Here is a 15,345-nt window from a genome sequence, read left to right as displayed (position 1 = left end):
AACATGCAACTGATTGGTTGCTGTCCAGCATAGAAGTGTTCAATGGTAGTAGCGGAGATTTGGATGACGTCATTGAGGGGAGCCTGTTGTTTAGGAATGTAGCAGGTTGATCATTCTACTCTGAAAGTGATGATGCAGGGGTGGAAAGAAAAGGCATTGCTGAACATATACATTTAGACAAGTAGGAATGGAACAATGGAGCTGGATGACCGAGGAAAGTGTTAGAGTCCTTCCCTTTGATTTCTCCTTCTACCCATTTTGTTGGAATGGCTCTTTAAGCAGTGACTTAAGCTGAGGTAGCTTGCTGGTCAGGACAGGGTGTTTCAGGATTTGTTTTTGGAGAGGAGAATTCAGACTTGTCGGCGCTGAGGGAATCTTAAGGACCAGCCTTGGCTGGCTGGCACCTGTGGGTTGGCCAGGGACAGTGTTCTTGCTGACAACAGTCAATGATTGGTTCTTTTAGGATGCTTGTGAGAGAGCTGGGCAGAATAGACCTTGAACGAAGGAAGAGCTATCTACCTCTCACTCTCTCACTCACTCTCTCATGCATACACACGCCCCTCTCTCTCTCACACCCTTCTTTTTCTCGCTCACACGCGCCTGCCTCTCTCGCTCTTTATCAAAATGCATTTTTTATTACAAACATGTGTAAAAGGAACAGTAACATACACAACAACACATTCAATAACCCAATAGTCCACAATTTCCCCCCATTATACCTCCTACCCTCCCCGCGATGAACAATTCCCCACCGTGCCTCAAAACCCTCCCCTGACCCCCTCAACTCAAATTTCAATTTTTCCAGTTGGATAAAGTCATACAGGTCCCCCAGCAAGGCCGCCACCCCTGTGGCGAATCTGCCCTCCAATTGAACAAGATCCTCTGCCGGGCAATTAGAGAGGCGAAGGCCACAACATCGCCCCCCCCCTTCCCCTCCATCAGCTCCAGCATTTCTGATACCCCAAAGTTCACAATCGTTGGGTCCGGCCTGCCCTTCACCCCCACAATTTTGGACAACATCCCAAACACTGCTTCCCAGGACCTCTCCAACTTCTCATGCGCCCAGGACATGTGCAGGTGGTACGCTGGACACCCCAAACTTGTCGCTCTCGTCAGCCATCCCTTGAAAGAACTCACTCATCCTCGCCTGAGTCATATTGTCCAATGGGGGCAGCACGGTAGCATTGTGGATAGCACAATTGCTTCACAGCTCCAGGGTCCCAGGTTCGATTCCGGCTTGGGCCACTGTCTGTGCGGAGTTTGCACATCCTCCCCGTGTGTGCGTGGGTTTCCTCCGGGTGCTCCGGTTTCCTCCCACAGTCCAAAGATGTGCAGGTTAGGTGGATAGGCCATGCTAAATTGCCCTTAGTGTCCAAAATTGCCCATAGTGTTGGGTGGGGTTGCTGCGTTATGGGGATAGGGTGGAGGTGTGGACCTTGTGTAGGTTGCTCTTTCCAAGAGCCGATGCAGACTCGATGGGCCGAATGGCCTCCTTCCGCACTGTAAATTCTATGAATATACACCCTGCGCACCACTTTGAATTGAATCAAGCTCACCTGTGTGCAGGAGGAGATAGCGTACATCCTATGCATCGCTTCACACCACAGATCCCAATCTATCCCCCCCCCCCCCCCCCCCAGCTCCTCTTACTATTTACACTTGATCCTCGCCACTTGAGCACCCCCTGCTCCCCAAACCACCCATATATATATATATATATATATATCCCTAATCCTACCCTCTCCCGAATTGTCTGGGCACAGCAATTGCTTCAGCAGTGGGTATATCCCAGTAACCTGGGAAACGTCCTCCACTCATTTCCCACCAAGTCCCCTACCTGCATAACCCTAAATTCACTCCCCTTCGGCAACTTAAATCTCTCCCGCTGCATATCTGATCCCGCAAACTGCCCTTCCTTATTCAAGACCCTCACCCTCTCCAGACCCGCCTTCCTCCATCTCCCGTACATCCCATCCACCTCCCCTGGCTTACCTATGGTTCCCACACAGTGGCGTCAATATTGCCATCCCTTCCAATTTAAAGTGCCTCCTTAGCTGATTCTACCTTGACCGTCGACTCTACCACCGGGCTCCCCCTGTACTTCTCTGGTGCCGACGGCAGTGGAGCCGTTACCATGGCCCTCAAACTGAATCCCCTACAGGACTTGACAAGAAGTGATTTTCATTTCATTTCATTTCCTCCCCCCAACCCTCTCCTCTCCCCCCACCACCGCTTCACTTTTTCCATGTTCCTGCCCAATAATAGTGTAGCAGGTTCGGCAACGCCAACCTCTCTATCTACCTCTACCTACCAGGGTCCCCTTTACCCTAGGCACCTTGCCCGCCCAGACAAACTCTGAGATCACCATCTCCAGTTTCCGAAAAAAGGCCTTCGAGAGAAAAATTGGGAGGTCCTGAAAAACAAGCAGGAGCCTTGGTAGCACATTCATTTTTAGTCTGTCCCATCTCTTAAAATCCCCCCGATCTTCTCCACCAAAGTTCTCAAATTCCGCTTCTGCATCATTGCTCATTCCCTTGTCACCTTGATGCCCAAATGCCTGAACCTTACCCGAGCTACCTTAAATGGCAACACCCCCAAGTTGATGTAAGCCTACTTGTGACACTAATAAAGATTATTATTATTAGTCAATTGGTTCTTCTTTAATCTTTATTGTCACAAGTAGGCTTACATTAACACTGCAATGACGTTACTGTGAATCACCACATTCCGGCACCTCATCGGGGACATGGAGGGAGAATGCAGAATGTCCAAATGACCTAACAGCACATCTTTCCTGACTTGTGGGAGGAAACAGAACACTCGGAGGAAACCCATGCAGACACTGGGAGAACATGCAGGTGCTGCATAGTGGCCCAAGCTGGGAATCGAACCTGGGACCCATGCGCTGTGTAGCAACAGTGCTATCCACTGTGCTACCGTGGTGCGTATCCAGGATTGGACCCCGCAAACCTCTCACAAACCCTACACCATCCCAATTTGGCGCATGCACATTAACTAGCACCAGCACATTAACTAGCACCACCGACGTCGACCCCACTTACTATCAAATACCCCCCGATCCCATACTTCCTTGGCCCCCACAAACCACATTCACTTTTTTTTTTTAAATGGCCACCCTTCGCGACTTCAAATTAGACCTTGAGTGGAATACCTGTCCCACCCATCCCTTCGTCAGCCTAACCTGGTCCTTCACTCAGAGGTGCGCTTCCTGTAAAAAGATCACCTCCGCCTTCAAACTCCTCAGGTGTGCAAAGACTAGAACATAGAACATTAGAACATAGAACATTACAGCGCAGTACAGGCCCTTCGGCCATCGATGTTGCGCCGACCTGTGAAACCACTCTAAAGCCCATCTACACTATTCCCTCATCGTCCATATGTCTATCCAATGACCATTTGAATGCCCTTGGTGTTGGCGAGTCCACTACTGTTGCAGGCAGGGCATTCCACGCCCTTACTACTCTCTGAGTAAAGAACCTACCTCTGACATCTGTCCTATATCTATCTCACCTCAATTTAAAGCTATGTCCGCTCGTGCTAGACATCACCATCCGAGGAAAAAGGCTCTCACTGTCCACCCTATCCAATCCTCTGATCATCTTGTATGCCTCAATTAAGTCACCTCTTAACCTTCTTCTCTCTAACAAAAACAGCCTCAAGTCCCTCAGCCTTTCCTCATAAGATCCTTCCTCCATACCAGGCAACATTCTGGTAAATCTCCTCTGCACCCTTTCCAATGCTTCCACATCCTTCCTATAATGCGGCGACCAGAATTGCACGCAATACTCCAAATGCGGGCGCACCAGAGTTTTGTACAGCTGCAACATGGCCTCATGGCTCCGAAACTCAATCCCGCTACCAATAAAAGCTAACACACTGTACGCCTTCTTAACAACCCTCTCAACCTGGGTGGCAACTTTCAGGGATCCATGTACATGGACACCGAGATCTCTCTGCTCATCCACACTGCCAAGAATCTTACCACTAGTCCAGTACTCTGTCTTCCTGTTATTCCTTCCAAAATGAATCACCTCACACTTTCCTGCATTAAACTCCATTTGCCACCTCTCAGCCCAGCGCTGCAGCTTATCTATGTCCCTCTGTAACTTGTAACATTCCTCCGCACTGTCCACAACTCCACCGACTTTAGTGTCAGATGCAAATTTACTCACCCATCCTACTATGCCCTCCTCCAGGTCATTTATAAAAATGACAACAGCAGTGGCCCCAAAACAGATCCTTGTGGTACACCACTAGTAACTGGACTCCAGTCTGAACATTTCCCATCAACCACCACCCTTTGTCTTCTTCCAGCTAGCCAATTTCTTATCCAAACTGCTAAATCACCCTGAATCCCATGCCTCCATATTTTCTGCAGTAGCCTACCGTGGGGAACCTTATCAAACGCTTTACTGAAATCCATATACACCACATAAACTGTTTTACCCTCATCCACCTGTTTGGCCACCTTCTCAAAGAACTCAATAAGGTTTGTGAGGCACGACCTACCCTTCACAAAACCGTGTTGACTATCTCTAATCACATTATTCCGTTCCAGATGATTATACATCCTATCTCTTATGAACCTTTGCAAGATTTTGCCCACAACAGAAATAAGGCTCACTGGTCTATAGTTATGATGTGGAGATGCCACATCATAACTATATATAGTTACATATATAGTTACCAGGGTTGTCTCTACTCCCCTTCTTGAACAAGGACAAGGGGACAACATTTGCTATCCTCCAGTCTTCTGGCACTATTCCTTGAGACAAAGATGACTTAAAGATCAAATCCAAAGGCTCAGCAATTTTCTCCCTAGCTTCCCAGAGAATCCTAGGATAAATCCCATCCGGCCCAGGGGACTTATCTATTTTCCCGCTTTCCAGAATTGCTAACACCTCCTCCTTATGAACCTCAAGCCCTTCTCGTCTAGTAGCCTGAATCTCAGTATTCTCCTCGACAACATTGTCTTTTTCTTGTGTGAATACTGACGAAAAATATTCATTTAGCACCTCTCCTATCTCCTCGGACTCCACGCACAACTTCCCACTACTGTCCTTGACTGGCCCTACTCTTACCCTAGTCATTCTTTTATTCCTGACATATCTATAGAAAGCTTTAGGGTTATCATTGATCCTACCTGCCAAAGACTTCTCATGTCCCCTCCTGGCTCTTCTTAGCTCTCTCTTTAGGTCCTTCCTAGCTAACTTGTAACTCTCGAGCGCCCTAACTGAACCTTCATGTCTCATCTTTACATAAGCCTCCTTCTTCCTCTTGACAAGTGTTTCGACTGCTTTAGTAAACCACGGTTCCCTTGCTCGACCACTTCCTCCCTGCCTGACAGGTACATACTTATTAAGGACACACAGTAGCTGTTCCTTGAACAAGCTCCACATTTCCATTGTGCCCATCCCCTGCAGTTTTCCTCTCCATCCGATGCATCCTAAGTCTTGCCTCATCGCATCATAATTGCCTTTCCCCCAGATATAACTCTTGCCCTGCGGTATATACCTATCCCTTTCCATCACTAAAGTTAAACGTAATTGACTTGTGGTCACTATCACCAAAGTGCTCACCTACCTCCAAATCTAACACCTGTCCTGGTTCATTACCCAGTACCAAATCCAATATGGCCTCGCTTCTCGTTGGCCTATCTACATACTGTGTCAGGAAACCCTCCTGTACACAAAGGACAAAAATGGATCCATCTAAAGTACTCGAACTATAGCGTTTCCAGTCAATATTTGGAAAGTTAAAGTCACCCATAACAACTACCCTGTTGCTTTCGCTCCTATCCAGAATCATCTTTGCAATCCTTTCCTCTACATCTCTGGAACTTTTCGGAGGCCTATAGAAAACCCCGAACAGGGTGACCTCTCCTTTCCTGTTTCTAACCTCAGCCCATATTACCTCAGTAGACGAGTCCTCATCAAACGTCCTTTCTGCCACCGTAATACTGTCCTTGACTAACAATGCCACCCCTCCCCCTCTTTTACCACCTTCCCTGAGCTTATTGAAATATCTAAACCCCGGCACCTGCAACAACCATTCCTGTCCATGCTCTATCCATGTCTCCGAAATGGCTGCAACATCGAAGTCCCAGGTACCAACCCATGCCGCAAGTTCACCCACCTTATCCCGGATGCTCCTGGCATTGAAGAAGACACACTTTAAACCACCTTCCTGCCTGCCGGTACATTCCTGCAACTTTGAAACCTTACTCATGACCTCACTACTCTCAACCTCCTGTATACTGGAGATACAATTCAGGTTCCCAAGCCCCTGCTGAACTTGTTTAAATTCTCCCGAAGAGCATTAGCAAATTTCCCCCCCAGGATATTGGTACCCCTCTGGTCCAGGTGTAGACCATCCCGTTTGTAGAGGTCCCACTGACCCCAGAATGAGCCCCAATTATCCAGTGTCCTTCTGCACTGTAAATTCTATGATAATCTATGATGAAAATCTGAAACCCTCCCTCCTGCACCATTCCTGTAGCCACGTGTTCAACTCCTCTCTCTCCCTATTCCTCATCTCGCTAGCACGTGGCACGGGTAGTAACCCAGAGATAATAACTCTGTTTGTCCTAGATCTAAGTTTCCACCCTAGCTCCCTGAATTCCTGCCTTACATCCCTATCCCTTTTCCTACCTATGTCGTTGGTACCTATGTGGACCACGACCTGGGGCTGCTCCCCCTCCCCCTTAAGGATCCCGAAAACACAATCCGAGACATCACGCACCCTAGCACCTGGGAGGCAACACGCCAACCACGAGTCTCTGTCATTCCCACAGAATCTCCTACCTATCCCCCTACCTATGGAGTCTTCAATGACTGACGCTCTACTCCTCTCCCCCCTTCCCTTCTGAGCAACAGGGACAGACTCTGTGCCAGAGACCTGTACCCCATGGCTTACCCCTGGTAAGCCCCCCCCCCCAACAGTATCCAAAGTGGTATACATCTAAGGGGAACGACCACAGGGGATCCCTGTGCTGACTGCTTCCTTCCAGCCCCTCTCACCGTCACCCATCTATCTTTATTCTTTGGAGTAACCACATCCCTGAAGCTTCTATCTATGACCACCTCTGCCTCCCGAATGATCTGAAGTTCATCCAACTCCAGCTCCAGTTCCCAGAAACGCGGTTTCTGAGGAGCTGGAGATGGGTGCACTTCCCACAGATGAAATCAGCAGGGACACTGACGGCATCCCTCACCTCAAACATTCTGCAGGAGGAACATTGCACTACCTTCCCTGCCATCCCCTCTAGATAAAAAAAGAAAGAAAGAGCTTACCTGTTATTCACTCCCCTTCTCAGCAACCTCTGCGCCCCGCACGATAACACCTGAGGGAAAAAGAAGAAAAACTACTTACCAGTCACCAGCCAATCCCTTACCTGCAGGCTGTGACGTCACGGTTCAACTTCTACCTGCCCTCGAGCCTTCCCCTTGATCTTTACAGCGGTTGTTTTTTTTGGTTAGAGGAGGGGGTAGGGAGGGAAACACGGAAGAAGTGTTTCGGGTTTAAGTGTCACTTGACAACAGCTCCTCCACAAACCACCTTCAAGTTAGGATGACCACAATGCACGTATGCAAATTTCCCCCGCAGACTGGAACCTCTTAACCAGTCATTTAGCCCCCAAACGTTCTACATTACAATTCTTAGCGAAGGTTTACACCTCCACTCCTCTGTATCGTCCGCCATCATCCCCCTCCAGCTCTGCCTCCTCTAATACCGCCCTATATTGGGCCCATCCACGATGGCCCCCCTCTTCTTCCATGACCTTGCTCAGTCTCCAGCTCTGCCACGTCGCAATCCTCTCCCTCTCTCTCTCTCTCTCTCTCTCTCTCTCTCTCTCTCTCTCTTCCCCCCCCCCCCCCCCACCTCTCTGTCTCCTCCCCCCATCTCACCTCCATTCACCAGCATTACCTGCCAGCGTGGAAGTTCCCACTCAAAGGCCCCTGTGTATCCCCCGCCCGCAGAGACACCACAAGTGGCAGAGGGAAGATAGAGGGTAACTACCCACGTACAAATTTGTAACTCCCCAAAATACAATATACAACAACAACCAACAAACAAAACGAAAAGAGACCCGACCCTCCCCGCCCCCAAAACCGGCTGGCAACATACATCAATCATACCCTCCAACTGTTACAGTTGCAGCTCCTCCATTGCCCACCAACTCTCAGTTCTCCCCCAGTTAATTGTCCCGTATAAAGTAATTTGCCTCTTCTGGCATTTCGAAATAGCACTCCCACCTTCGACTGTGACCCACAGTTTCGCTGGGTACAGCACCCCAAACCGAATCTTACTTCGGTACAACACCGCCATGGCCCATTTAAATCCTGCCCGCCCCTTGGCCAGCTCCGCACCGATATCTTGATATATTTGGACACGGATCTCCTCCCATTCAGTCTTGCTTCTCCTTCACCCATCGCAAGATCTCTTCCTTCTCCACGGATTTGAGCATCCGCGCAATCACCGCCTGCGGTGGCACCCCCACTCTTGGCCTCTGCCTTAAAAACCTATGGACCCGGTCCACCTTTGGGGCCTTATCCAACACTCCTTGCTCCACCATTCCGGCCAACATCCTTAACACATATTTTGGACGCTCGTCCCTTCTACACCTTCTAGTAGCCCCATAATCCGTAGGTTCCGCCGCTTGGACCTGTTTTCTTGCTCCTCCACCTTTACCCTCAGCGACTTACATAGGCCTCCAGGACTCCTACCTCCGCCTCCAGGGACACGATCCGGTCGCTCTGGTCAGCTACCACCGCCTCCACCTCTCGCATCTTCACCCCATGTGGCTCTAGGCACTTCTCGATTCAGCCTATTGATCCTCGCAGAGGTGCTGTTGCTCCCTCGACGGCCTTTGACCAGTTCCCATGTATCTCCTTCCTCTGCAGTCGAAATTCATCTTTGATGAAGGCCATCAACTGCTCCATCGGGGCCTTTCCCATTGGTGCCGACCCTCCCTCCATTTTCGCAATTGTTGCTGTGCCACAGGTCCCCATGAAATCCGGAGCAAGGTCTTTGACAGTTTTTTGCAGTACCTCTTCCTCTACACCGTCTTTCTTCCCTTTCCCTTTCCCTCCCCGCAGAACCCAGGGTTCTTTGGAACACAGTTGCGGGAACCCAGGGTTCTTTGGAACACAGTTGCGGAAACCCTGGTCTAGATAAGAGAGAAAGAAAGTCCTGAGAGTTTTTCACATTTGCAGAGACGAGGATACTTTTTATGGATGCAGTTGTTTTGAAATCTTCACTGTGCATTATTTCCCCCATTAATCTTTATTTTGATTGATTAAGCAGAAAAGTATAGGGACCAATATGACCGTTGTACTTCTAAATTCAAAGGCAGTGTTGAAGTATGCGGATATAAAGTGACATCTGGGGCAGTAACCAGGTGTACAGCAGGCTTTGGTACTGGCCTAACCGCCCAGAATTCAGGAGTTCAAATACACCATGCTTGAATTTGTGATGTCTGGAAATTTATAAAACAGAAAATTTCCTGAAAGTTGCTGGATTTTCACTCAAACTCAGTTGGTTCATGCAGATTCAGCAGGGACTCTATCACCCCTGTTGGTCTGACCACCATATAATTCTAGTCCTATGCTATGTGGTTAATGTTTCATGTACTCCGGGAACTAGGGATTGTTAAGAAGTACTGTTTTTTTAGCGTCACTATTCCACACCAGTCCAAAAATAGAATGGGCACAAACTATTGTCCGTAGTAACTGGTGTACTTGAAATAAATGTGGTAAAGAGATAAGAACAACTTTTATTTATTTAGTTTCTTTAATGTGATTAAATTTTCCAAAGTGCTTTACAGGAACACTATAAAACATATGACATCGAGCCACAGAAGGAGATGTTGTGTCAGAAGACCAAAAGCCTGGTCAAAGAGTTAGGCTTTTAGACTGTTTTAAAGGAGCAAAGCGAGCTAGAGAGGTGTTGGGGTATTCCAGAGCTCAAGGCCCAGACAACTGGGGATGCGGACACCAATGCTGGAGCGATTAAAATTGGGGATGGTCAAGAAGCCAGAGATTGATGATGGTTTTTAGCAGCTGATGAATTGAAATTGGGGCGAAGCAGAGGAAGATTAATGTTTAGAACTGATACAAAAGCAAAAGAGGAAAGTGGTGTTTGGGAGTACCTGCCGTGCAAGACTGCTTGGAAGGTGCAGAACCTTGTTTTTGAAGGAGACCTATCAGCATTTTGGGACTTACCCCTCCAAAAGAGGTGCAAAATCCTGTTCTCCAATGTTTCCACATCTTTGCAGTCTCTAGTGGTCTGAAAACCTGTCTTGAATTTCAGGATCTCTCTCAGAATTCCACCTCTAATCGCAACTCCTCAATCCTGTGTCTCTCTCTTTCTGATCACAAATCCATGCACACATTACCAGTGCTGCCTGGTAGTCCTCTGATTAGCTCTAATGTCACCAAACAAGAATGATTTGTGTTTTAATTATCCTAGGTTGCAGGATCAGTGCTGATGATCCATAGACCTTTTCTTCCAATGTTACTGGAACTGTTTGAGCTTCCTTTCTATGCCCCAGACCCTGGGGGCCAGATCCCGAGACATGGTACCAGAACTTCCCCTAATGCTAATAAGTTAGTGTCCTCTGTTTTCATCACTTAGAGCCATGCTATGTAAGATCTTGTTGTTAAAAATCAATTAATGCAGCTATATATTTTTTTAAAATATAGACGTGACAAGCTATGGATTTGTATGGAGTTTTGTGGAGGTGGATCATTACAAGATATTTATCATGGTGGGTATACAAATGATTTTAATTTTTTCTTTCATAATAAATGTAAATGTTTGAAAATTACATTTCACCTTTTAAAATTTTACAAATATTACAAAACATTATGTTCAGTTCTATGGAAATCAGTTTTGATATTGTAGGATTTCTGTTTCCTTTGAAATCTGTAACATGTTTAAACTGAAATGGTTACTTCATATAGATTTGTTCCGCCCTGAGCCACGTTTACTGATTTTTGCTGATTTTTCGCTAAACTTGTCAAAAACTGTTAATAGTCACATGCCAATTGCACTGATCCACAAAGTTGATAACGCAGGTATAACAGATGATTAGGAAGGAAAATGGAATGTTGGTGTTTATTGCAAGGGGAATGGAATATAAAAGGAAGGAAGTGTTGCTACAACTGTAAACCACCTTGGTGACACCACATCTGGAGTGCTGTATACAGTTTTGGTCTCATTTAAGAAAGGATATAATTACATTCAAAGTAGTTCTGAGTAGGTTCATAACTGATTCCTGGGATAAAGGGGTCGGCATATGAGGAAAGGTTCGACAGGTTGGGCCTATACCCATTGAGGTTTAGAAGAATAAGAGAGGATCTTATTGAAATTTTTATTAGATCCTGAGGGAACTTAACAGGATGGATGCTGAGAGGATGTTCCCCTTTGTGGGTGAGCCAAAAACTTTGTGACACTGTTTAGAAATTGTGGCATCTCCTTTAAGACTGGGATGAAGATTATCTTTTTTCTCAGGAGGGCCATTACTCTGTGGAATTCTCTTCTCCAGAGAGTAGTAGAGGCTGAGTCATTAATAGATTCAAATTGAAATAGAGTTAGAAAGTTGTTTTTTTCAACCAGGAAGCCGAGGGTTATCAGGACAGGCAGGTGGATAGAGGCCATGATTTGATCAGCCATGATCTTGTCAAATGGCAGAACAGGCTCAAAGGGCTGAAGAGCCTACTCTTAATTCTTGTGTGTTATTGGATGCAGGAAGGATATGTAATGGGACTGATCTGGAAGGATGTGATTCTAGGGGTTTAAAAAAAAAAGGACAAAAAATTGAGAGAGTGGATTCTAAATCCCAATGGGTATAGGCCCAACCTGTCCAACGTTTCCTCATATGCTGACCCCTTTATCCCAGGAATCAGTAATAAACCTACTCAGAACTACTTCCAATACAATGATGTCCTTTTTTAAATGAGACCAAAACTGTATACATTTTCTGAGATGACCGCATTCCTGTTTAATTTTTTTTTTTTTACAGAAGTTATGATTTTGTTCTTGTATTAGTGAAAATATTCTGAATTGTTGACTTATTCCAGATTTATACCTTGATTTCATAATATTTTCTTAACTTTCTAACAGTGACAGGACCGTTATCAGAACTGCAGATAGCATATGTGTGCAGGGAAACACTACAGGTATGCAATTTAAATCTTTCAGTAAATATTTTGAGAGATTTTGGCAATCAAGCATCCAATTTCTTTCTGAACTTTGAAAAATTTGGTGTGGGGATACCATAGTGGATTCATTTTCCTTTCATATTTGAGTCCGATCTAGACTGATGAATTGAGAAAAGAAGAGACTGACTTGCATTTCTACACTGCTTTTCCCCAAAGAACTTATACGGCCGTGAAGTATTTTTGATGTATAATCACTGTTGTAATGTAGGAAAGTCATCTAGCTTGTAAGGGTCAAACATAAAATAAATTTATGTAGTTTCAAATCGGTATTTGTTCGATTTTGGCAAGTGTCACAAAATCAGTCAAGTTGACCATTTCATTAAGGCAGTAGAAACGGCTGGTGTGAGAAATTCAGACAAAATACATTGGAAGTACTTTTGCTAAAATTTGAATTGAAATGCTTTGTTGGTTTACAAGAAGACTTTCATTTTTTTGTGAGCAGTTGAAAGCTCCAGCCCTGATTCTTCGTCTCTGCAGTATTAGCTGATATCAGTTGGAATGGAGGTGATTGGTACAATTGGCTTCACCTAGTTAGGGAAAATCAGACAATATTTATGCGACTGATAGCTATCTGGCAACTGCTACTCAATGTTCCTGGGTACTCATCAAGGATGCAATTGGATATTAACTGTAATTATCTATTTAGTCTTGTAGATTTCTGGTACTAATATTTAAGATTGCAGATGTTATGTAATAGCAAAATCAGAACCCTAATTAGAACATAAGACCAGGCGATTGAACAGGTTCCACAATTCATTTAGATCATGACTACTCTTTAACAACTCCATTTACCTGCCTTAGTTCCACAGTCCCTAATTTCCTTGTCTAACAAAAACCTATCAATCTGTCTGGAAATTTTCAACAGATTGAGCACCACCAGCCTTTTAGGGTGCGCATTTCAGATTTTCGCTCCCTGTTTGTCTGAAAAAGTATTTTTGAACATCACTTGTAAACTACCTAGCTCAAATTTGTAAGGTTATGTCCCAGTGTAAATTTTTAATGAAAATAAATGGTGACTGGGGCTCCCTAGAATCTGCTGGGTAAAACAGAAATATTTGAAATTAACATTCGCATTGGGAAGTTAATTTCTGTTTATGAATATATGTTTGTATGTATGACTTTTAAAATTTAGCTGAAATCAATGGTTTCATACATCTGTGCAATAAACATGCTCTGACTTTGTTTGCTTTGTAGGGTTTATATTATCTTCACAGCAAAGGAAAAATGCACAGAGACATAAAGGTAAATACAGATGAATTGCTGGCTGCTTTTTTCATGTTGTCCACTTGTCATCTTCACACGAACATACGAATTAGCAGGAGTAGGCCACTCGGCCCTTCGAGCCTGCTCTAAGGAGGTGAGGGAGAGTATCAAATTGAAGGAAAAAACATACAAAGTGGCAAAAATTAGTGGGAGACTAGAGGACTGGGAAGTCTTTAGGGGACAACAGAAAGCTACTAAAAAAGCCATAAAGAAGAGTAAGGTAGACTATGAAAGTAAACTGGCTCAGAACATAAAAGCAGATAGTAAAAGCTTCTACAAATATATAAGACAAAAAAGAGCGGCTAAGGTAAATATTGGTCCTTTGGAAGCTGAGAAGGGAGATTTAATAATAGGAAATGGGGAAATGACTGAGGAGCTGAACAGTTTTTTTGGGTCAGTCTTCACAGTGGAGGACACAAATAACATGCCAGTGACTGATGGAAATAAGGATATGATAGGTGAGGACCTTGAGATGATTGTAATCACTAAGGAGGCAGTATTGGACAAGCTAATGGGGCTAAAGGTCGACAAGTCTCCTGGCCCTGATGGGATGCATCCCAGAGTGTTAAAAGAGCTGGCTAGGGAAATTGAAAACGCACTAGTGATAATTTATCAAAATTCACTAGACTCTGGGGTGGTCCCAGAGGATTGGAAAGTAGCAAACGTGACACCACTGTTTAAAAAAGGAGGTCGGCAGAAAGCGGGTAATTATAGGCCGGTAAGCTTAACTTCGGTTGTAGGGAAAATGCTGGAATCTATCATTAAGGAGGAAATAGCGGGGCACCTGGAGGGAAATTGTCCCATTGGGCAGACGCAGCATGGGTTCATAAAGGGTAGGTCGTGTCTGACTAATTTGGTAGAATTTTTTGAGGACGTTACCAGTTCAGTAGATAACGGGGAGCCAATGGATGTGGTATATCTGGATTTCCAGAAAGCTTTTGACAAGGTGCCACACAAAAGGTTGCTGCATAAACTAAAGATGCCTGGCATTGAGGGTAAAGTGGTAGCATGGGTAGAGGATTGGTTAACTAACAGAAAGCAGAGAGTGGGGATAAATGGGTGTTTCTCTGGTTGGCAACCTGTAACTAGTGGGGTCCCTCAAGGATCAGTGTTGGGCCCGCAGTTGTTCACAATTTACATAGACGATTTAGAGTTGGGGACCAAATGCAATGTGTCAGAGTTTGCAGACGACACTAAGATGAGTGGTAAAGCAAAAAGGGCAGAGGATACCGGAAGTCTGCAGAAGGATTTGGATAGGTTAGGTGAATGGGCTAGGGTCTGGCAGATGGAATTCAATGTTGCCAAGTGTGAGGCTATCCATTTTGGGGGGGAATAACAGCAGAATGGATTATTATTTAAACGGTAAGATGTTAAAACATGCTGCTGTGCAGAGGGACCTGGGTGTTCTGTGCACGAGTCGCAAAAAGTTGGTGTGCAGGTGCAACAGGTGATTAAGAAGGCTAATCGAGTTTTGTCTTTCATTGCGAGAGGGATGGAGTTCAAGACTAGTGAGGTTATGCTGCAATTGTATCGGGTGTTGGTGAGGCCGCATCTGGAGTATTGTGTTCAGTTTTGGTCTCCTTACCTGAGAAAGGACATATTGGCACTGGAGGGAGTGCAGAGGAGATTCACTAGGTTGATCCAGAGTTGAGGGGATTAGATTATGACAAGAGGTTGAGTAGACTGGGACTGTACTCATTGGAGTTTAGAAGCAGCAGCCAGCGCGATTGTGGGTCACATTCCAAGATCGGCACCACTATTTCAAAATGCCTGAGGAGGCTTGGAGCTTTATACAGACTGAAAAGTTGGACTCAAATTGAGGGTTTGTTGTTGTGGG

The 15,345-nt window shown here is 45.4% G+C and overlaps 1 protein-coding gene across 8 annotated transcripts in view; it reads left to right on the top strand.

Annotated features, from left to right (window-relative positions):
• The window catches only part of LOC140420140 (mitogen-activated protein kinase kinase kinase kinase 3-like), a 438,778-nt gene that overhangs the window by 199,862 nt on the left and 223,571 nt on the right, over nucleotides 1-15,345 (top strand). For all 8 annotated transcript variants that reach the window (XM_072504215.1, XM_072504206.1, XM_072504185.1 and 5 more), the window contains exons 4-6: nucleotides 10,725-10,789; nucleotides 12,148-12,203; nucleotides 13,440-13,487. In XM_072504215.1, coding sequence (XP_072360316.1) covers nucleotides 10,725-10,789; nucleotides 12,148-12,203; nucleotides 13,440-13,487 — 169 coding nt within the window. The remainder of the gene's footprint in view (nucleotides 1-10,724; nucleotides 10,790-12,147; nucleotides 12,204-13,439; nucleotides 13,488-15,345) is intronic.

Source organism: Scyliorhinus torazame, chromosome 1, assembly GCF_047496885.1.
Source record: "Scyliorhinus torazame isolate Kashiwa2021f chromosome 1, sScyTor2.1, whole genome shotgun sequence".
Lineage (NCBI taxonomy): Eukaryota > Metazoa > Chordata > Chondrichthyes > Carcharhiniformes > Scyliorhinidae > Scyliorhinus > Scyliorhinus torazame.
Note: the sequence above shows the minus strand (reverse complement) of the source record. Positions and strands in the feature narration are given on the sequence as shown.